Genomic DNA, 22394 nt, shown 5'->3' with positions numbered 1-22394 from the left:
TAAATTGTTTATGGTAGTCCGTGTTTAAGTACTTGTTAGGTAATATAGTTTGAAGTTAGTCCCAAGGGATACTTTGCCCCAGTCTCTGGGTTTTAAGCCCTGCTCTGACTGCAACCTGTTAGTGACCCCGATAGTAGGTGCCTGAAATCACAAGTAAAGGACAAGTGCAACATCTTTAAAAATTTGCAACTTGGGATCCAGAAAGGGCCCGTCTCATGAAGACTGCTCTCTTCCTAGCTTCTGAGCTTTCCTAGCCAGATTCTATCCCTGGAACTTAGGCCTCAGTGTGTAGTGCTTCTCTCCATTGCCAGTGCCCCAGAAAGAAAGATGGCTGCCCAACACTGAACAAGCAAGCCCGTGGGACATCAGGTAAAGGATACGGTTCAGGCCGCCCACCCACACCAGAACCACCTGGACATGTCTCCCCTGTTCCACAAGGGATCCACTACTGATTCCTGGGAACAGCAGGGAACCTAAGAACTGATGCCTTCCCAGAGAGCAGAGACCTCTACAGTGCCTGTGGTGTTGCAGGATGCTGCAAAGGATTCCTACAAGGGCAAGTGAGCTCCTCTGATCCCCAGAGTTGAGACAGTGTTCAGTCTCTGTGCCACAGATCTCCAGCTTCACAACGCAGGTCGTCTTAGGTCACACACGCACCCTGTCGTGGTTTCTGCCCTCTTGATGCAGATTGTCGAGGCACATGCCAGTCACTGTATCACCAGCAATGTTCATTCCCCCACCTACTGTTTCCTTGGTGCAGATCCCTGAGCACTTCTCAATGGGAATGGTCTCCAGTGTGGTATTGGTTCCTTCTTCCCTTGCACACCCCACCCTACGCACCAGTCCTCCTATTCAAAACACCAGCACAGCAGTTAGCTGCCAGACATAGGCATGAACAGTCCTGCCATGGTCCTCCCCAAGGGGATTCTTCCAGCATGAAGAGAGAAGTCAGTCTCTCACTAAAACATCACCAGTGTGATTGGGCACCTGAGGCCATGGAGGAGGAGGAGGTGGCTAAACGCTGTTCAATATGCTACACCTGCCAGTGTTGCATTGTCAGAGCGTAATGGGGTCTTAGAAGTAGCCAAGGCCCTTTGGCAAACCCCGTTGTCCATCCCTCTCACTTCCAAGAGGGCTGAGGAAAAAATACTTTGCCCTGGCCAAGGGCTTTGAGTGCTAATATGCCCACCCATTTCCAGGCTTGCTGGTTGTTCCTGCAGCCAACGAGAAGGCCAAATGGGCACACTAGATTGACACTCAAATATAGAGGCCAAGAGGCCGGACATTTTCAGGAGGAAGATTTATTCCATGGCTAGATTTTAGTTCCAGGTCGTGTACCCCTGGCTCTTTTGGGTAGGTACAACTTCATCTTATGGGACTCCCTTCATAAGTTCAGTTCTTAGCCTCAGGACTGGGGCTGGCAGTTTGGCACCCTGGTGAATGAGAGTACAGCAGCAGCGAGGTGCTCCCTCCAAATGGCCTGGGAGATTACCGACTTAGCAGCGAGGGTGGCTGCATTGATGGTGGTCGTCATGAGGGTTCACGCCCCTGGTCTATCCCAGGAATTGCAGGCCTCAATTCAAGGTTCCCATTAGATGGGAATAGTGTCTTTGCAAAGCAGACTAATGAGAGGCTGCATGGCCTAAAGGACAGTCAGGCTACCCTTTGCTTGGGAGGTCTGTGGTGATGAAGTAGTTGTGGCCACTGCTGCCAATGCTGTGGCAGCCTCAACAAGGGTCTGCAAGGAGAAGGTATAGACACACAAGCTTTAATCATTGCCGTCCTTCCTCCTGCTCACCCACACAGCACGGTCTGGCAAAGTATCCCTGGGACCTGAAGCCCTCATTTTGAAGGTGTGCCCCATCCAACTCTCCAGATGATTGTTCTTTCCTACTGTTCAGCCTGTTTGTGGGTCTGCTCTAATGGCTGGATGCTAGAGGTAGTATCTTGGGGCTATAACCTGGAATTCATAGCTGCCTCTTTCTCCCTCCCCTTTATTCCCTGTCCCTCTTCAGGGACCCTTCTCATGAGCAATTCCTTGTTCAAGAAGTTGAATCTCCTGCACCTGGGAGCAGTAGAGGAGGTCCCTTGGGACATGAAAGGAGAAAGGGTTGGACTTCCATTACTTCTTAATCCCCATTTCATAGTGGGTGGCCACCATTTCCAAAGGCCATGCCCTTTGGTCTCTCAGGGGGCTCAGGGGCATTAAGGAATGTGTGGTACCAATAGCAGCTTACCTGATGCATCGAGGGGTCCAGGTCTTCCCATATCTTGATGATTGTCTCAGCAAGTGCAGGTCTTGGGAACAAGTGCACAGGAGCCTTAATCAGGTGTATTCTATCTACCACAGCCTGGACTTGTTGATTAAACGAGAAAAAATCTACCTTACGGCAAGCCCAACAAATAGAATTCATTGGGGTGATTCTCAATTCTATGTGAGCCCAGAGCCTTCCTTCCGGAAGTGCTTTTTCAGGCTATGTTGGGCCTGAACTTCCAAGTTAAGAACCACCGGTTCACCACTGCCCACACCTATCAGAAGTTGGTAGGCCACATGGCTGCGTGTTACATATGCAGTCACTCATGCCCGACTCCATCTCGAGCCGTTGCAAGTGTGGCTAGCATCTATCTACATCCCCAAAAGGCATGAACAGATGGTCAAGGAGCCAGTTAACACCAAATGGTGGCTGGTGCCCAGATTGATGTTGGCGAGAGCTGTCTTTGTGGCTCTGATCCTGGTCCCCAATCCTTTGGACGTGGGCTGGGCAACCTCAGTGCTACAAGCCATTGGCTGTGGGACAGTTTTTCTCTCCATATCAATGTTAAGGAGGTCAAAATGGTTTGCCTGGTCTGCCAGGCTGACTTGTCCCACCTGAAGGGCAAGGTGTTGCAGGTCATAAGAACATAAGAACGGTCGTACTGGGTAAGACCAAAGGTCCATCTAGCCCAGTATCCTGTCTACCGACAGTGGCCAGCACCAGGTGCTCCAGAGAGGGTGGACCGAAGACAATGATCAAGCGATTTGTCTCCTGCCATCCCTCTCCAGCCTCTGACAGACAGAGGCCAAGGACACCATTTTATCCCCTGACTAATAGCCTTTTATGGACCTAACCTCCTGAAATTATCTAGCTTCTCTTTAAACTCTATTCTAGTCCTAGCCTTCACAGCCTCCTCTGGCAAGGAGTTCCACAGGTTGACTACACGCTGTGTGAAGAAGAACTTTCTTTTATTAGTTTTAAACCTGCTCCCCATTAATTTCATTTGGTGTCCTCTAGTTCTTCTATTTGGGGAACTAATACATAACTTTTCTTTATCAGCCCTCTCCACACCACTCATGATTTTATAGACCTCTATCATATCCCCCCTCAGTCTCCTCTTTTCTAAACTGACAAGTCCCAGTCTCTTTAACCTCTCCTCATATGGGACCCATTCCAAACCCCTAATCATTTTAGTTGCCCTTTTCTGAACCCTGTCCAAGGCCAAAAATATATTTTTTGAGGTGAGGAGACCACATCTGTACACAGTATTCAAGATGTGGGCGTACCATAGTTTTATACAGGGGCAGTAAGATATTCTGGGTCTTATTTTCTATCCCTTTCCTAATAATTCCTAGCATCCTATTTGCCTTTTTGACCACCGCTGCACACTGTGTGGAAGTTTTCAGAGAACTGTCCACGATAACGCCAAGATCTCTTTCCTGATTTGTCATAGCCAAATTATACCCCATCATACTGTACGTATAGTTGGGGTTATTTTTCCCGATGTGCATTACTTTACACTTATCCACATTAAATTTCATTTGCCATTTTGTTGCCCAATAACTCAGTTTGGTGAGATGATCTTGGAGTCCCTCACAGTCTGCTTCTGTCTTGACTATCCTAAACAGTTTTGTATCATCTGCAAACTTTACTACCTCACTGCTTACCCCTTTCTCCAGATCATTTATGAATAAGTTGAACAGGATTGGTCCCAGGACTGACCCTTGAGGTACACCACTAGTTACCCCTCTCCAATCTGAAAATTTACCATTTATTCCTACCCTTAGTTTCCTGTCTTTTAACCAGTTCTCAATCCAAGAAAGGACCTTCCCTTTTATCCCATGGCCATGTAATTTACACAAGAGCCTTTGGTGAGGGACCTTGTCAAAGGCTTTCTGAAAATCCAAGTATACTATATCCACTGGATCCCCCTTGTCCGCATGTTTGTTAACCCCTTCAAAGAACTCTAACAGTTTAGTAAGACAGGATTTCCCTTTACAGAAACCATGTTGACTTTTGTCCAACAAATTATGTTCTTCTACATGCTTCACAATTTTATTCTTTACTATTGTTTCGATTAATTTGCCCAGTACTGAAGTTAAGACTTACCGGTCTGTAATTGTCAGGATCGCCTCTACAGCCCTTTTTAAATATTGGTGTCACGTTGGCTACCTTCCAGTCATTAGTTACGGAAGCCGATTTAAAGGATAGGTTACAAACCACAGATAATAGCTCAGCAATTTCCCATTTGAATTCTTTTAGAACCCTTGGATGAATGCCATCCGGTCCCGGAGATTTGTTAACATTAAGTTTTTCTATTTGTTCCAAAACCTCCTCTAATGACACTTCAATCTGGGACAGTTCCTCAGATTCATCACCCACAAAGGTCCTGACAGACAGTGCTGTCGTGATGTATTACGTCAACAGGCAGGACAGAGCCATGTCTTTGGCCCTTTGCCAAAAAGCTCTCTTCCTTTGGGATTCCTTTGTACAGCATGCTATTCATCTAGTAGCTGTGCATCTGCCTGGAAACAGGAACGTGTTAGCAGATCACCTCAGCAGGACCGTCCCATCGAACCACAATAGTTGTTCCATGCCAGTGGGGGGCAGTGTGATCTTCCTGAGATTGTTTGCATTCTGCCATATTAGGAAATGCCATGTGTTCTGTTACACAGAGTCCCCGTGAAGATCAGACAGGGTAGGGGGAAGAATAGCCCGTGCATAGCCTTGACAGCAGTGATTTTGGCATGTTGCTGGATCTTCTGGTGGCTGCTCCACTACAGCTACTTCTGTGGCTGGACCTGCTGTCCCAGAACCACAGCAGTCTTTTGCACCCAAACCTGGCAGCCTTGCACTTAACAGCATAGCTGCTGAATGTGAAGGAATGGGAATGCTTAGCCTGTGTTCAGCAGGTCTTGTTGGGTAGCAGAACCGCCTATACGTTATTCTTCAAGGCTATGTTCCAGCTGCAGCCACACCTAGTGTTCCTGTCCAAGGTAGTTTGTGTTGCATCTCTGCTAAGACACACACTTATTGTGTCTTTCCTGAAGCCTATTAATCTGAAGAGGAATGTAGGTTGCACATCCTGAACATCAAGAGTGTGCTGGCTCTCTAATGAGGCCAAAGCCATTTTGCAAGTCAACAATGCTGTTTATTACAGGGGCATATTGGATGAAAGATCACCCAGTGTATGCTCAGAACTAGTGGTCCTGGATCATGATCTGCATCTGCTATTGCTATGAGCTGGCAAAAGTGCCTTTGCCAGTAATTGTGACAGCACACTTGGCTAGAGCACAAAAGTCACTGAAGCGCGTGCGCACACACCCAGCCACCCATGCTCATTTGGGGACACACAAAAAGAACTTCTAACTGGTAAGAGTTAGGATCACCAATTTTGGTATGCAGCTTCCTCTTATCATCATTTAGCTCTCCTCCCCTCAAATTTGTACAGAGATGCATAAAACCGTACAAAAAAGAGACAATCACCAGGCAGGTGAAAGGGTCTGTCGGGGTGGGCCTGGACCTGCCAGAGGGCTGGAGTAGTCTTCTCTCCCTGGGGAAGCCTGATTTAAACCCCAGAGAAATGATTTAAATGAAGAAAAACAAAAATTGATTTAAGGACCTAAGCAACATCAGTTAGATCTTTTAGTATGTTTATAAATCATTATATTGGAATAGTATCTAAAGGCTTCAGTTGGATCAGGTCTTAAAATTATATTGAAGATGAGATGCCATAAGTGGAGTGTGAAATGGGAGATAGAGGAGTGGGGTAACCATGCAGTGAAATAGGCTAACATGGTGGGTTCAACTTAATGATTCAAAATGAGGCTTTTAAAATATACTTCTTGTCTCTGTCTGCCTCTTAGCCCAGTCATCGTTAGCTCACTGGCGTTTGGTAGGTATCACGGCAGAAAAAGGTTTTGAGATTTGCAGATGGAAGGGGTAGCTGCTTTGCATATCGGTTCAGAGAAGAGATTCTGTGTGTAAGGCATAGCAGGGGCAAAGTAGACAAGTGGATGGGCAAGCCTGGCAATCATGGATTTAAAGCAGGAGTAGGCAATAATTTTTGATGGGGGACCATGCCAAGACTTTGGACAGTGGTTGAGGTCCACACTCTTCCATTATATTAATACAGAGGTGGAGGGGGGGGTCTGGAATGGAGGTTGAGTGCAGAAGGGAGCTTGGTGTAAGGGATTGGGGGGCAGGAAGCAGTGTGGGGTCTGGGAGAGAGTTTGGGTGAAGGAGGCAGTTGTGACCTAGGGCAGAGGACTGGGATGCAGGATTTTGGGATGTGACCTAGGGTAGGAGGGGATTGTGATCTGGGGCAGGAGAATGGGGTGCCAGATATGGGAGGAGGTATGGGTGTAGGAGGGGGCAGAGGGCTTGAGTATGTGGAGGGGGCAGGGGGTTGGGGAAGGGAGAAGCTGGGGTCCCAGAGGCAGGCTTTGGCTGGGAGGTGCTTACCAGCAGAAACCTGAGGCAGACTGTCTCTACAGGCTGCTTAATGTGGCTCCACTCTGGGCATGGTGGGGAGCGAGTGGGGCACAAGGAGGAAGGGAGAAGACTTCCTACACTGGCCCTGCTCCCAGCAAAAATTCTCAGCTCCTATTGGCTAGAAACTGAGAGACTAGCCATTGGGAGTGAAGAGATTTTGCTGGGCAGTGGCGGCGGGGGGTGGGTGGGTGGGTGTGTGTGTGTACACGTACAGCATGAGAAGTCTCCCTTCTTCCTCCCCAGCTGTCCAGAATGGAGAACAGCTGGCTTTTTAAAGTGTGAGATGTTCTCAGCTTAAGGGTTCTGGCGAGGTGGCCGCAGGTCGGATCTGTCGGCTTGGTGGGCTGGATGCAGCCCGAGGCACCCTCTTGCCCACTCCTGAGTTGAAGAATGGGGAAGTGACAAACAATAAGCAACAAGGAGGGATATAATATGGAAATCTTTAAAGACTAGAATAAGAAGCTAGAGCCTGTCTAAAGGGATGTGCTGTGGTCAGAACAACAGATGAGCAACATGATATAGCAGTTTTGGTTTTGTATGGATTGAAGTGGCCAGTGTGGGAGCCAGGAAGTTGATGTGAGTTCTATACTGATTGACTTCCACTGCAGATCCTTGAGTTACCAGTTCACCCAACTTACCACTCACCAAAATTAGGAGGTGGTTAATTCATTGTTCTTTGCAGTTCTGAGATTAAACTGAATTAGTGACATAGAACTAGTCTTTGCTGCATTGTTAGCTCAAGGCATAATTTATCTTGGTCTCAACCAGACTGCTTTGTACATGTAAAGCTCTATGTAATCTGGTTAGTTCTAAACTCGAGCTAGCTGGTTCCTGTAGTGCAGAGGAAGCACACTACAACTGGTAATGCTGTGAGGATTGAACAGTTTGAATTAACAATTCATCAACTGCTCATCAAACCACTCTCTGTAACCTGTGTTCTTTGAGTGCTTGCTCATGTCCATTCACCATAGGTGTGTGTGCCTGCCACATACACCGGTGCCGGAAGTTTTTCCCTAAGCAGTATCCATAGGGGCTGGGATCCCCAGCACTCCCAGGAGCGGCGCATGCATGCCGGCTACATAGGATGCTCCCGGTCCCCTACCTCCTCAGTTGCTTCTTACCACCAGAGATGGTAGTTGGAACTGTGAGCCCCAGTCTTAGCTGTAGCTATCATTCCCATTGTTTTTCGGATGGTTGTAATTAAATGAGCTAAGTACCTGTGAATTGTTGAAAAGTTTCAGGGGGTAGCCATGTTAGTCTGTAATAGAAAAACTTAAAAATTGAATTGTTGGACTTAGTGTCCTAAAGACTTTTGCCTGGGGCTTGGGGCATGCCCTGCTGCCATGGCTTCAAAGCATACGCCACATGCCACAGGCCCATGCCACTTGCGATCCACATGCTGACTGCCTTCCTTGCCAAGGGGAAAGACATATCTTGGACAAGTGTCGAATTTGCAGGTCATTCCATGTCCCAGAACCATTAAAGAAAGGCACATTCATTTCCGAGCGCTCTTAGTAGAATCTGCTCAGCAAGACCAAAGAGTTTTGGTGCGCAGTGCACTGCCAGTATTAACAGATTGGCACTGTTTGTTGTCTTCAATGGAGAAATTAGAGAGGGTCCAGAGAAGAGCAACAAGAATGATTGAAGATCTAGAGAACATGGCCTGTGAAGGAAGGCTGAAATAATTGGGTTTGTTTAGTTTAGAAAAGAGAAGACTGAGGGGGGACATGATAGCCATTTTCAGGAATCTAAAAGGGTGTCATAAGGAGGAGGGAGAAAACTTGTTCCTCTTGGCCTCTGAGGATAGAATAAGAAGCAGTGGGCTTAAACTGGACAGGTTTGACATTAGGAAAAAGTTCCTAACCGTCAGGGTAGTTAAACACTGGAATAAATTGCCCAGGGAGGTTGTGGAATCCCCATCTCTGGGGATATTTAAGAGTAGGTTAGATAAATGTCTATCAGGGATGGTCTAGACAGTATTTGGTCCTGCCATGGGGGCAGGGGACTGGACTCGATGACCTCTCGAGGTCCCTTCCAGTCCTAGTATTCTATGATTCAGCCCCAGTGAAAAGTACTAGGAAGCCAGGCACAGATAAGTCCTCTCATAAAGACAAGGGGAAGAAGAGTGACCAGTTGGTTGACAGACCAGAGAAGGTCCAGAAGGCTCTAATCCCTCCATCCAGATTGCCTTCCCCAGTCCTGGAGGTCTCTCTCTCCTCCATGCTAGAGGCCTTCCAGGCTGAACAGGATATACGTACCAGGCCGGTACCACTGCCCCAAAACCAACAGGGCCTCAGCTTAGGAGAGAGCTGCTATTTGGCCCCCAATCACCCGGCATGGTCCAGTCATGATGTCCTCTGGCGTCCGAGATGAGAACGCTTCGAAGTCCCCATAGGTATGTCCATGAGAGACTGGGGAATGATGTGCGGTCTTCCTCATTGCCGGAGTCAGTGCGCAGACCCGAGGAGGCATACACACTCCGGCACCAACAGCAGTGATGGGACAGCGAGTCTCCTTACTCACCATGTTGGTGAAGGAACTCCTCCCCATGGCACTGGCATCATTCGCTGAACCATAGATACTCGCTAGTACTGAGTCACTCCAGACTCAGAGGCTCATCCTGGTCCCTGTCTTAGCTCTGTGGCTCCTCTCTCTGGCACCAATCCCCAGACTCAAGGAGCAGATCTTCTGAGCTCTGTAGAGTTCATAGGCTCTCTGGGTGCTCCCGGTCACTGAGGTCGCCATCGGTGGCAGTGCCAGTACCAAAGTGGTTGCAGTTCTTAGGTGTTGGGAAGCGTTGGCTCCTGCAGTGTGTCCTCAGACTTAGCTTCCATTCCTTCGGCACAACCTTCGGCACTGTCAACTTCGGCCTCGCTGCTGCCTTCCAAAGGCATGCCATGGCCCTTGTCTCAGTGGCAAGTGCAGTGGTGCTCATGAGCTCCCTGAGGCTTTTCCTAGTCCAGCCCCAGCTTGTCCACTTGGTTGTTGGAGCATTCCAAGCCCATCGGTGTCTCCAGGGGACACAGGGGCATCAGCCCCTGTGTGCAGGTGGTTGGGGCAAGTGACCAACCCCTGGTCCTTGAGAAGACAAACCAGATCTGGCTTCATCCTTTTCATTTCCAGATGAGACAATAGTGGCTTTTGCCCTGGTGGTGCCCCCAAAGGACTTTGAGAGCCCACCAGGACCTTCTTAGGTGGGTGGCTAACAGGTAGGGCTTTCTGGCTGAGGTGCAGGCGACCTCGGACTCAGTATTGGGATCCTTAGGCAAGTGGGACCCGACAGGGTAGCCTTACCCCTGCATGAGGCAGTTGAAAAAATCACTAAGACTGGCAGATCCCCTCCTCCATCCTGCCCATAGCCAAGAGGGCTGAGCGGAAGTACTTTGTGGGGGACCACAGTTTCCTGAATACACACACTTCCTTGTAGTGGAGTTGGTCAATCACAGGAAGCACCAGGGGTGGATGGCTTCTACCCCCAAGAATAAAGACTCAAAACACCTGGACTTGTTTGACAGGAAACTTTATTCTTCATCCAGCTTCCAATTGTGGGTGGCGAAACACCAGGCCTTGCTCGCCTGCTATGAGGTCAATGCCTGTCAGGCATCAATGAAGTTTGAGGCCTCCCTGTCTGAAGAGCTGCGCAAATTGTTCAATGCCCTTGTGGAAGAGGGGTCTTCAGTGACTTTGGCAGCATTGCAGACAGTGTCTGATGCTGCAGAATCAGCTGCTTGCTCTATGGCTTCCGCCTTCTCCATGAAGTGTGCTGCCTGGCTTCTCTTGTTGTGTCTGCCTCTGAAGGCACAGAACTCCATCCAGGACCTCCCCTTCTACACCAGTGCCCTGTTCACAGAACAGACGGAAACTAAGTTGCATGGGCTTAAGGACTCCCATTTGTCCTTGAAAACCCTAGGCCTCTATTTCCGTGGGACTGAGAGGATGAGGTTCAAACCCCAGTCCTCCCAACCAAGGAGCCAGTACCCTTGCCAGAAAGGTGCACATTCATGCCCAAAGCCCCCCAGGTGAAGACCAGGCCGCCATCCTCAATCTGGCCAACAATCCACTAGCCAGATGAAACCTCAGGGCAAGCATTCCTTTTGAGGGTGTGCCTGAGCATGGCATACTGTACTCCCAAGATCCTGCTCATCTGTTCTCCTACAGACTCCCTTTCCTCCAGGCATGGAAAGCCATTGCATTGGACTATTGGTTCCTACCCACTGTCCAACATGGCTACATCCTCCAGCTTTCCTCTACTCTTCCCTTCCACTCTCCACCCTGTCCTTCAGGAACCCTTCTCATTAACACCTCCTGGAGCAGGGCTCATGCCAGTTGCTTCAGGCATGAGCAGTGGAGCGGCTACTGCCAGAGTTTGAGAACAAGTGCTTTCACTCCCTCTAGTTTTCTGATTCCCAAAGCGAAAGGGGGCCCGAAAGGGGGCCTATGGCCTATATTGGACTTGCGGGACCTCAACAAATTTTTGGTCTGCTTCAAGTTCTGCATAGTTTCCCTGGCCTCCATCATTCCTTATTTGGATCCTGGGGACTTGTATGCTGCCCTCAACCTCAAGGATGCATACTTCCATATTGTATCTTCGAAGGTCACAAATGTTTAGTGAGGTTCATAGTGGGAAAGAACTACTACCAATATGTTGTCCTGCCCTTTGGCCTGTCTATAGTCCCCAGAGTTTTCACCAAGTGCATGTTGGTTGCAGCATACCTGAAGAGTCAGGGAGTACAGATATATACTGGACAACTGGCTAGTGAAAGGCCCATTAATGCTCAAGGTCCTGTACGAGACAAGTCTTCTCCTGGACACATGCCATTGGCTTGGCCTTTTGATAAAGAAGAAATTGGCAAGCACTCTTCAGCTGGTCCATACAGGCAAAATCGATCCACATAAATATAAAAGAGCCCAGGGTGATCAGAAACATGTGTGGGATGTTTCTCCCTCACTTCACAAGCAGAGTGCTCTGCATTCTCACTGACAACACCACCACAATGTACTACATAAACAGGCAAGGGGGGCCCACTTCCCGAGGTGTTTACCTTCTTCCATGATTGGGGTTCTCCCCAAGTTGACTTCTTAGTGATCAGAGAAAAAAACTAAATGCAGCCCGTTTTACTCCTGGTCTCGAGCGGGGCTCCCTTCTGGATGCATTCCTTTTCTGGTGGTTGAAGGGTCTTCTCTACACCTTTCCTCCATTTCCGCATATCCACAAGGTCCTGCAGAAAGTCAAGAGGGACATGGCAACAGTGATCCTCATCGCACTGGCCTGGCCTCACTAGCATTGATTCAGGGCACTCATGAACTTGGTATCCAGCGTACCCAAGCGGTTACCACTGAGACCAGACTTGCTGTCCCTGGACACAGGGCCTCTGCTGCACCTGAACCTCACCTTGCTCCACTTGATGGTGTGATTCATTCATAGTTGAACCCCCAGTAGCAGGTGTGTTTGGGCGACAGAGTGTTCTCCTTGAGAGTTGAAAGCCTTCAGCGTGGTCTACCTGTGCTGCCAAATGAATTCGATTCTTAGCATGGACGCAGCAATGACAGGTCAACCTGTCCATGGCTTCCCTTCAGGAAATCTTGGACTATCTTCTCCACTTCAAGCAGCATGGGCTTGCTTTAGCCACCAACAGAGTCCACCTGGCGGCTGTTTCCGTGTTTCTTCTTCAAGTGCTTGCTCTTGTCCATTCCATGTAGGAGCATGCGTGCAGCATGCATGCATCGTCTGAAATTTTTCCCTTTAGCAGCACCTGTTGGGTCAGCAGGGGAGCCCCCTGGAGTGGCACCGGTATACTGGCCAAGATATACCCCTGCTGGCTTTCCACCCCCTCGGTTCCTTCTTACCGCCCGTGATGGTCATTGGAACGTGCTCTTGCTCTTAATTGGCAAGCACTCTTCAGCAGTTAACTCCTCCTCAAGTTTCTTTGTTCCTATTCCAGTTGATCAATTTGATTTATCAGTTCCTGATTAGTTGCTAAGTGCTGTTTTCTTAGTGTTAAGTACAGTTGTTCCTGTTAAGGGCCCTTGCTCTGCGTGGGGGCCGTGAGCAGCAGGGCATGCCCGGCCCCAGGGCTTCAGACCCTCAGAATGGTGTCAGCGGCCTATGCCTTGTGGGGACCTGCACTGGAGTTGCCTGAAGTGCCTGGGAGAGGTTCACCTATCAGAGGCCTGCAAGATCTTCAAGGCATTTAAACAGCAAACAACGCAGGAGTGTGAGTCACGCCTCAAGATAATTTTAATGGAGGAGGCTTTCCGATTGGCACTGGTGATGCAAAGCGCACCAGCCTCAGTGCGGAAGGCTTCAACCCGCACGCGCGCCTCCCTGACACCGCACACCACTCTCAATCTCCAGTGCCTCAGAAGAGGCGGAGACCCAGCAGGGGCAGGTTGCCCCCATGGTGCGTGCCCTCTGTGCGCCCTCCTGTGGGACACGTGGCACCACCAGGCGTTGAGTCTGGTGGGCGATTTCCCGGAGCCCTCGACTCCAGAGGTGTTTGAGGTGGCCAGGGATCTTCTTGAGTAGTCCCCTTCCTCTTTGCTGGCAATGGCCTCTATGGGATCGGGGGCCTGATCAGCACCGATCTGTGCATAGGGCACTGGCCGCCCCAGCACCAGACCTCAAGAGGCATTGTTTCTCACATGCTGCCACAGCACCGCCTTCGGGGTTCAGTCGGCAGCGACTGCATCACTGACTACCGAGCCCGCTGGAACGTCCCAGGCCCCAGGTGCGGGCCTGGCCATGCTGCTGCTGCTGCCTCCTCCTCCTCCTCCCCGCCAGCACCAGGGGAAGCTGGAGTCGATGGGTCCGCACGCTCCAGCAGCAGCAAGGTCCCCGACGGCGTCTGCCTCTGCTCTGCCCTGGTCGGTGTTGGAGCACTCCACTGACTCAGAGGCGGAGTCAATCTGGTCCTTGAGGGGATCCAGGTTGGGGCACTGTAGTGCCTCTGCTCATCAGTGGCAATGGACATGACTGGCCCCAGTGCCAATGATGCAGCAGGCCTGGACTCCTTAGGTTCCGGGGGCCCCTCAATGGCCCTTCTGGACCCTGTGGTCTTACCACCAAATTCAGGGTGTAGCCTCCCACTAGGGAGTCTGTCTTTTCTCAGTCCAGGGGACCCCTCTCAGCAACCCCCTTGACCCGATCTCCTTCATTGGGGCAGTCACTTTCTCTGGGCCAGATGTCCCCTAGATCCTCGGAGTCCGATGGTTAGGAGGGCAGACCAGTCACAGGGACACCTTCGGTGGCCTCCCAGGGCCCCTCACAGGTTGGGGGCCCTGCCGACATGGGGCCAAAGGGGTCTTCCCCTGATGAGGCTCTGGGTGACACGCTGCCTTCCATGCCCTTCATGGATTCAAGGGCACACCTTAGGCACCTGGCCCAGAGTCTGGGGATCCAGGCCAAAAGGGTATCAGAGGACTCCGACATGACTGTAGACATCTAACAGTTGGATGCCCCAATCAGAGTGGCTCTTCCCATCAATAAGACAGTGGCCAAGACATTGAACGCACTCTGGCAGACTCTGGCCTCGGCTCTGCTGATGGAGAAGAGAGCTGAGAGGTGGCCTTGGTCGTCCAGGCTGTAAATCAGAGGGAGAGGCAGGGGCAGTCAGGTACCACCCCTAAGAGGAGGGATGCGAAGCAGTTCCGCATAGCAAAGCAGTAGGCGGTGTTTGCTCGTTATGCATACAACACCTGGGCGTCCCTTGACAAATTTACGGAGATGCTCTCCAGGGACTCCCAACCCGAGTTCAGATCCCTCTCAGAAAAAGGCAGGGCAATATCTAGAGCCACCCTCCAGACTGCCCTTGATGTGGCCAATGTAGCAGCATGGGCCATGGCTACCAGGGTGGTCATGCACCATAGCTCTTGGTTGCAAGGATCAGGTGTGCCACATGAGATGCAGAATACCTTGCAGGACCTCCCCTTTGAGGGTCCTTCCCTGTTCTCTGAGCAGACCGACCAGCATCTGCTTAGTCTCAAGGCCAGCCAGGCCACCCTAAAGTCCTTGGAAATCCATACCCTAGCCACCCAGAGGTGCTCCTTTTTGGGGAGGAATGCCTCTAGAAACCCTCAGCAGGGCGTAAGGCCTGACTTCCAATGCCAGAATAGAAAAGGCAATGGGAGAAATGTAAGGTGCTGTCCCAGGCCTAACCAGGACCAGGGCCCCCCCAGTAAACCCGCAGGACCCCGTCAAGGGTTTTGAAGGTACACCTAAGGTCAGTGTATCAGTCTCACCCCTTCCCTTTCAGAACCAATTATTTCCCTTCCATCGGGCCTGGGTATCCATCATCTTGGACCGCAGAGTCCTGGAAATGGTGGGCAGAGGATATTCTATCCCCTTCTGCTCTTCCCCTTCCTCCAATCCCACTACCCTGTCCCTCTTCAGGGACCCCTCTCCCGAACTTCTCTTGCAGGAAGAAGTGCTCTAGCTCTTCTCCTTAGGGGCTGCAGAGTCAGTTCCCCTGGAGGTAGAGCCATAGAATACTAGGACTAGAAGGGACCTCAAGAAGTCATCGAGTCCAGTCCCCTGCCCCCATTGCAGGACCAAGTACTGACTAGACCATCCCTGATAGACGTTTATCTAACCTACTCTTAAATATCTCCAGAGATGGGGATTCGACAACCTCCCTGGGAAATTTATTCCAGTGTTTGATCACCCTGACAGGAACTTTTTCCTAACGTCCAACCTAAACCTCCCTTGCTGCAGTTTAAGCCCATTGCTTCTTGTTCTATCTGCAGAGGTCAAGATGAACAAGCTTTCTCCCTCCTCCTCATGACACTCCTTTAGATACCTGAAAATGGATATCATGTCCCCCCTCAGTCTTCTCTTTTCTAAACTAAACAATGCAATTATTTCAGCCTTCCTTCATAGGTCATGTTCTCTAGACATTTAATCATTCTTGTTGCTCTTCTCTGGACCCTCTCCAATTTCTCCACAAGTTTCTTGAGATGCGGTGCCCAGAACTGGATACAATACTCCAACTGAGGCCTAACCTGCGCACAGTAGAGTGGAAGAATGACTTCTCGTGTCTTGCTCACAACACACCTGTTAATGCATCCCAGAATCATGTTTGCTTTTTTTGCAACAGCATCCCACCATTAACTCATATTTAGCTTGTGGTCCACTATAACTCCTAGATCCCTTTCTGCCGTACTCTTTCCTAGACAGTCGCTTCCCATTCTGTATGTGTGAAACGGATTGTTCCTTCTTAAGTGGAGCACTTTGCATTTGTCTTGATTAAACTTCATCCTGTTTACTTCAGACCATTTCTTCAATTTGTCCAGATCATTTGAATTATGACCCTATCCTCCAAAGCAGTCGCAACCCCTCCCAGCTTGGTATTGTCTGCAAACTTAATAAGCGTACTTTCTATGCCAATATTTAAATCGTCGATGAAGATATTGAACAGAGCCAGTCCCAAAACAGACCCCTGCGGAACCCCACTTGTTATACCTTTCCAGCAGGATTGAGAACCATTAATAACTATTCTCTGAGTACTGTTATCCAGCCAGTTATACACTCACCTTATAGTAGCCCCATCTAAGTTGTATTTGCCTAGTTTATTGATGAGAATATCATGCGAGACCGTATCAAAAACCTTACTAAAGTCTAGGTATACCACATCCACTGCTTCTCCCTTATCCACAAGATTCGTTATCCTATCAAAGAAAGCAATCGGATTGGTTTGACATGATTTGTTCTTTACAAATCCATGCTGGCTGTTCCCTATCACCTTACCTTCCAAGTGTTTGCAGATGATTTCCTTAATTACTTGCTCCATTATCTTCCCTGGCACAGAAGTTAGACTAACTGGTCTGTAGTTTCCTGGGTTGTTCTTGTTTCCCTTTTTATAGATGGGCACTATATTTGCCCTTTTCCAGTCTTCTGGAATCTCTCCTGTCTCCCATGATTTTCCAGAGATGATAGCTAGAGGCTCAGATACCTCCTTTATCAGCTCCTTGGGTATTCTAGGATGCATTTCATCAGGCCCTGGTGAATTGCAGGCATCTAATTTTTCTAGGTGATTTTTAACTTGTTCTGTTTTTATTTTATCTTCTAAACCTACCCCCTTCCCACTAGCATTCACTACGTTAGGCATTCCTTTGGACTTCTCGGTGAAGACCGAAACGAAGTCATTAAGCATCTCTGCCATTTCCAAGTTTCCTGTTACTGTTTGGTGGCGGTAGCGGGCAGGGGATTCTATTCCTGTTATTTCCTGGTCACCAAGGCCAAGGTTGGGTTCTGCCCCAATCTGGATCTGCGGGGTCTCAGCATCTTCATTGTCAAGAAAAAATTCAATATGGTGACTGGGATCCATAATCCCATCGTTAGCCCCCAGAGACTGGTACGCTGCCCTTGATTTGAAAGACGCATATTTTCACATCTCCATCGTGCTCCACCACCAAAGGTTTCTCCGATTCACAGTGGGCAGGGACCACTTTCAGTTTATGGCTCTCCCCTTTGGGCTGTCTGTGGCACCTGGGGTCTTCACAAAGTGCATGGCGGTCATAGCGGTCAGAAAATGGGTCTTCCAGGTGTTCCCATACCTAGACGATTGGCTCCTGTGGGGCCACTCTACTGACCAGGTGTGGGCCCACATCACCCTGGCCCAAGACCTCTTTCGGGAACTGGGCCTGCTGCTGAATGTGCCCAAGTCGACTCTGGTACCTTCCACAATCATAGAGTTCGTGGGTGCCAGTCTGGACTCAACAACGGCCAGGGCCTCCCTCCCCAGATCACTCTTCATAGTGATCGACTCGGCGGTTCGGGACATGCAGAGGTTCCTGCTGATAACAGCCAAGACTTGCATGCACCTCTTGGGCCTAATGGCTGCATGCACTTACGTGGTACAGCATGCCAGACTCCGCATGCATCCACTGCAGATGTGGTTGGCTCAGGTCCACAACCCCTCCTTTCATGCATGGGACAGAGTGTTGAAAGTTCTCCCCGACATCCTCCGCTCCCTGGACTGGTGGACCCAGGAAGAGAGGGTCTGTTCCGGAGTACCGTTCTCCAGGCCACTACCAACCCTGCGGTTGATGACGAACACGCCAGACACCGGTTGGGGTGCCCACCTCGGGGATCTGCTGACACAAGGTGTGTGGACTCGGGGTGATCTTTCCCTGCACATTAATGTCAGGGAGCTGCGAGCAGTTCTCCTCGCGTGTCTGGCCTTCCTCCCTCGGCTCAGGGGGAATTCGGTCCTTATCCTCTCCGACAACACATTGGCAGTTGCCATACGTCAACAGGCAGGGCGGGGCCCACTCCTCACACCTGCATCAGGAAGCCCTTCACATGTGGGAATCTCTGCATTGGAGTAGATATTCACCCAGTTGCCTCCTACCTCCCTGGTTCCCAGAACATCCTGGCCAATCACCTGAGCAGGTCATTCTTCACTCACGAGTGGGCCCTCGGGGGGATGTGGCCCTAGATATCTTCCGCATGTGGGGGTTTCCCTATCTGGAGCTGTTTGTGACGCGTCAGAACAGAAAGTATCCAGAGTACTGCTCCCTCATGGGCCTGAGCAGGGGTTCCTGAGGTGATGCTTTCCTAACACCATGGCCTGGGGGTCTGCTGTATGCGTTGCCCCTGTTCCTGCTGATTCACCAAGTACTCCTCCAGGTGCAGGAGCTCAGGTTGTCGCTGATCCTTATCGTGCCAGCATGCACTGGTTCTCCACCCTTCTGTGGCTCTGGTGCAACAAGTTGATGGTGCTCCCGCTAGTCCCTGACCTGATCACGCAGGACTTTGGCAGATTTCACCACCCCAACCTGCGGTCGGTTACTTGATGGCGTGGAGGCTCCATGGTTAACTGCGGGGGAGCTGCTGTGCATAGCATGGGTGCAGGAAGTATTTTCGGGGAGTAGGAGGCCGTCCACTAGGGCAACCTGTTTGGACAAATGGAAACAGTTCCACTCTTGGGCCACCCGAAAAGGGATGTGCCCTCCATGCAGGTCTAAGGGCCCTCACCATATATCTGGTCCTTCAAGAATAAGGTTCAGCTTCAGCCTTCCTTCCTAAAGTGGTCTCTACCTTCCACGAGGGCCAGGGCATTTTTCTGCCAGTCTTCTATCTCGAGCCTCATGTGACCAATGAGGAAAGGTGCCTCTACGAATTGGATGTTCAGAAGGTGCTGGTCTTCTACCTGGAAATGACAAGGCTCTTCGTAAGTCCACGCAGTTCTTTGTGGCCTACGCGGAGTGAGGGAGGGGTTTCCTGATTCCTTCCAGAGACTTTCAAAGCGGATCATTTCCTGTATCTGTATGTGCTGCGAATTGGCAGGGGCCCACTCTGCCATGGCTCAGGCTTCTTCACGCACTTACCTTGCACCTGTCCCGACCCAGAACATTTGCCGAGCAGCAACATGGTCCTCGGTGCATACCTTCACTTCTCATTTTGCCATTCTGTAGTAGGCCAGGAATCGTTTGGTAGGGCTGTACTGCAGTCTGCATTTTCATAATTCCTATCCACCTCTACAGACGCTGCTTACAGTCTCCTATGTTGAATGGACATGAGTAAGCACTCGAAGAAAAGATAGTTACCTGTTCTGTAACTGGTCAAGATATTTTGCTCATATTCATTCAACCTCCCACCTTCTTCCCCTCTGTTGGAGTTCCACCAAGAAGGAGCTGAGGAAGGAGGGGCTGGAGAGTGTTCTGTATAGTGTGACATGCATGCGTCGCTTTGGGGGGCATTGGGGACCCTGATCCTTATGGGTACTGCTCAGGGAAAAACTTCTGGAACCAGTGCATATGGCAGGTGCATACATCTGTATTGAATGGACATGCGCAACACATCTCAAAGAACACTAGTTACAAAAGAGGTAACTGTCTTTTTTGTAATGTGGTTGCTTAATCAAAATATGCAAGGTAAGCTAGCTCAAGTGGAGTAACTGATGTTTTCAGTGCCAGCAGCAAAGCTTACAGCACTGTGATGTAAACACTTCCTTTGGTTATGGAAGGGTTTTTCTATTACTGTGGTAGCTAGGTTGATGGATGATTATTTTGTCATGGTAAGCACAACTTCACCAGGGATTAGGTTAGCACAACTGTGCCACTCAGCATGTGAAAAATGTACCCCCTGAATAATGTAGTTATGACTGTCTACATTTTAAGTGTAAATCAGCCTAACTTGAGCTACGCTAACTGTTGCAATGAAACTTCAGGGCGTAGCTGAGTTAGTCTGTACAGGATAAACTTAAAAAACAACAAATGGTCTGGTAGCAAGTTATAGACTAACAGAACATGTACGTCAGTGTTTCTTAAACTGTGTGCTGCGGCACACAGAATTCAAAATGGATGCCCTTAAATAACTTTCCCCTGACCCTTTTTTTCCCCTCAATAACTTCCCCCCGACCCTTTTTCTTCGCCTCCCCCCCAACTTTTTTTTTTCCCTCAACAAAAAATCCTTGGTGTTCCCCATTAAAAAAAATTGTTTGGTGTTCCTTAGTCTTCAACAGTTTAATAAACACTGATGTAGATGGTGGTGTGAGCTTTCGTGGGCACAGCCCACTTCTTCATGTGACCGGAGTTCTGAGTTTAGGATGTGCACATCCTAAACTCAGAACTCCGGTCATCTGAAGAAGTGGGCTGTGCCCACAAAAGCTCATGATACCATGTTTTGTTAGTCTATAAAGTGCTACCAGACCATTTGTCGTTGCAATGAAGAAATTCGTACAGAAACATACTGCTGTACTGCAAAGATTCAGTGACTTTTGCGAGGAGTAAATGATCTGGTTCTGTCCATTTCAGAGACAGAGGAGATTGGCGACGAGGAGGTTTTCTCATGGTTGAAATGTGCGAAGGGGCAGTCCCATGAACCGGAGAATCTTATGCCAACACAAATAATCCCTGGAACAGGTAATATTGAACTGCTTCTTTCTGATATCTAGATACATACCCTCTTCCCTGTTTTGGGAAGCAGGAAATAAGGCTTTGTGATAGTTGTGTTCTTTAGCTGTCTCCCTATTTCTAAAAAATCAGGGAGGAGGTAATATTCAGGGAGGGGGGAAACAGCATTTTCTTGGAGGAAGGGAGGGAGAAAAACAGGTGACAAAACATTTTCAATATGCTGCTGCTTAGATTTGCAGATACAAAGAACATAACTCCTGTTTGAATTTTCAGAGTTCTTTTCAAATGATACTAACCAAATGCAGTTTAACTTGTGAGGAAGGTGCTAGTGCCCTTGTCCTCTGTTGTAAAATCTAAGTATTCAGTGTTATTATGGCATTTAACTGGATTTTGAAAGCCAGTGCTGTGTGAGCATGGTTCTGTAATACTCTCCAATTAACACATGTATCTTGATCATGAAGCCTTAAAAATTAGGATTCTTGTTATGGTTAAGGAAATAAAAACTAGTCCTGAATTCAGTCAGGGCATCACTTTCTAGTTTTTGTGGGTGTATGGCACTAAAACTTGAAACTTTCTTTCTAGCTCTTTATAATATAGGAGACATGGTACATGCTGCTCGAGGCAAATGGGGAATTAAAGCCAACTGTCCATGTATTAACCGGCAGAACAAATCTGTATTGAGACCTGCTGTCACAAATGGGATGTCACAGGTATGTGAGCTGGGAATCCCTGTATAGAATTCCTATGCTGGGCCTTGGTGGACCACAAGTATTACATTCATAGATTTTTCAGGCCAAAAGAGGCCATTCAATGATTTATTCTGACCCCTGTATTGCATGGGCTTTAGAATCTCAGTGGTTTCTGCTAGATGTCTTGTGTCAGTCAGGATTATCAGATCAGCCCTGTTCCTGGCACATAGAAACTTGTTGAGATGAGAAGCAAATTGTATCCAGTCTTTGCTAGCAGGATTTCTGTGCTGTGTAGTTTTTTTTTCTGTAAAAGCTATAGTAGAATACTTATGGTATCTTTGCTAAAACCTTTTAGGAAAAGTACAATGGGGAATTTGCTAGCAATGCATTTACTTTATTTCTCATGGCTTTTTGAAATACAATGCTGATTTACGACTTCTGCATGGATTTTGCCATTCCTTTGATAACATTAGCAAAATTACGATGATGAAGGACTTCAAACCTCCACACACAAATAGTAAAAATAACACAGTGGTTCAAAGTTTTGAGCAACAATTTCTTAACACTTTAAACGATTGACAACTTCTTGGAATAGATAGCTCTAGAACACACAAGATGATGATATTCTCTACTTAACCCTAAAAAACACAGATGAGCTAATTTAAAAAGGAACAGTAGCTTGAGCTGCTAAGCTACAGTGATCGCACTATAGTTAGGTAGGCTCAACATTTTTGAGGGAGGAAGGGTATCAAAAAGTGACACTAAATTTAAAAAAATTGAGATTTCAATAAAATGAGAACGTTAATTAAAAAAACTTAAGTAAAGGAAGTAAAACACGGAAGTGTCATAGATGTTTCTTACAAAACAATATGTATCAAAAGGCATGTGTACTGATGCACAAAAATAAAACTAAGCCAAGTGATAAACCATTATGGCTAAATGGCACATTAGAGAGTCTATTTGAGCTAAATTTTTCCTTCAAAATTTGACTTCACCAGGGTCAGTAAACATGAGAATAAATTACACCTGGGAAATGTGATAGTGTTATTAGAAGTACCAAAAGTCATGATCATATTGCTGAGAAGTGAAACAATTCCTTTGC

General features: G+C 48.6%; 1 protein-coding gene across 1 annotated transcript in view; it reads left to right on the top strand.

Moving 5' to 3' along the window:
* Positions 1-22394, top strand: part of KDM3B (lysine demethylase 3B) — a 145191-nt gene that overhangs the window by 73229 nt on the left and 49568 nt on the right. Inside the window, exons 12-13 of the mRNA XM_075917875.1 lie at positions 20505-20612; positions 21186-21313. Coding sequence (XP_075773990.1) covers positions 20505-20612; positions 21186-21313 — 236 coding nt within the window. The remainder of the gene's footprint in view (positions 1-20504; positions 20613-21185; positions 21314-22394) is intronic.

The sequence above is a fragment of the Pelodiscus sinensis genome, unplaced genomic scaffold (genome assembly GCF_049634645.1).
Source record: "Pelodiscus sinensis isolate JC-2024 unplaced genomic scaffold, ASM4963464v1 ctg55, whole genome shotgun sequence".
NCBI classification, from domain to species: domain Eukaryota; kingdom Metazoa; phylum Chordata; order Testudines; family Trionychidae; genus Pelodiscus; species Pelodiscus sinensis.
Note: the sequence above shows the minus strand (reverse complement) of the source record. Positions and strands in the feature narration are given on the sequence as shown.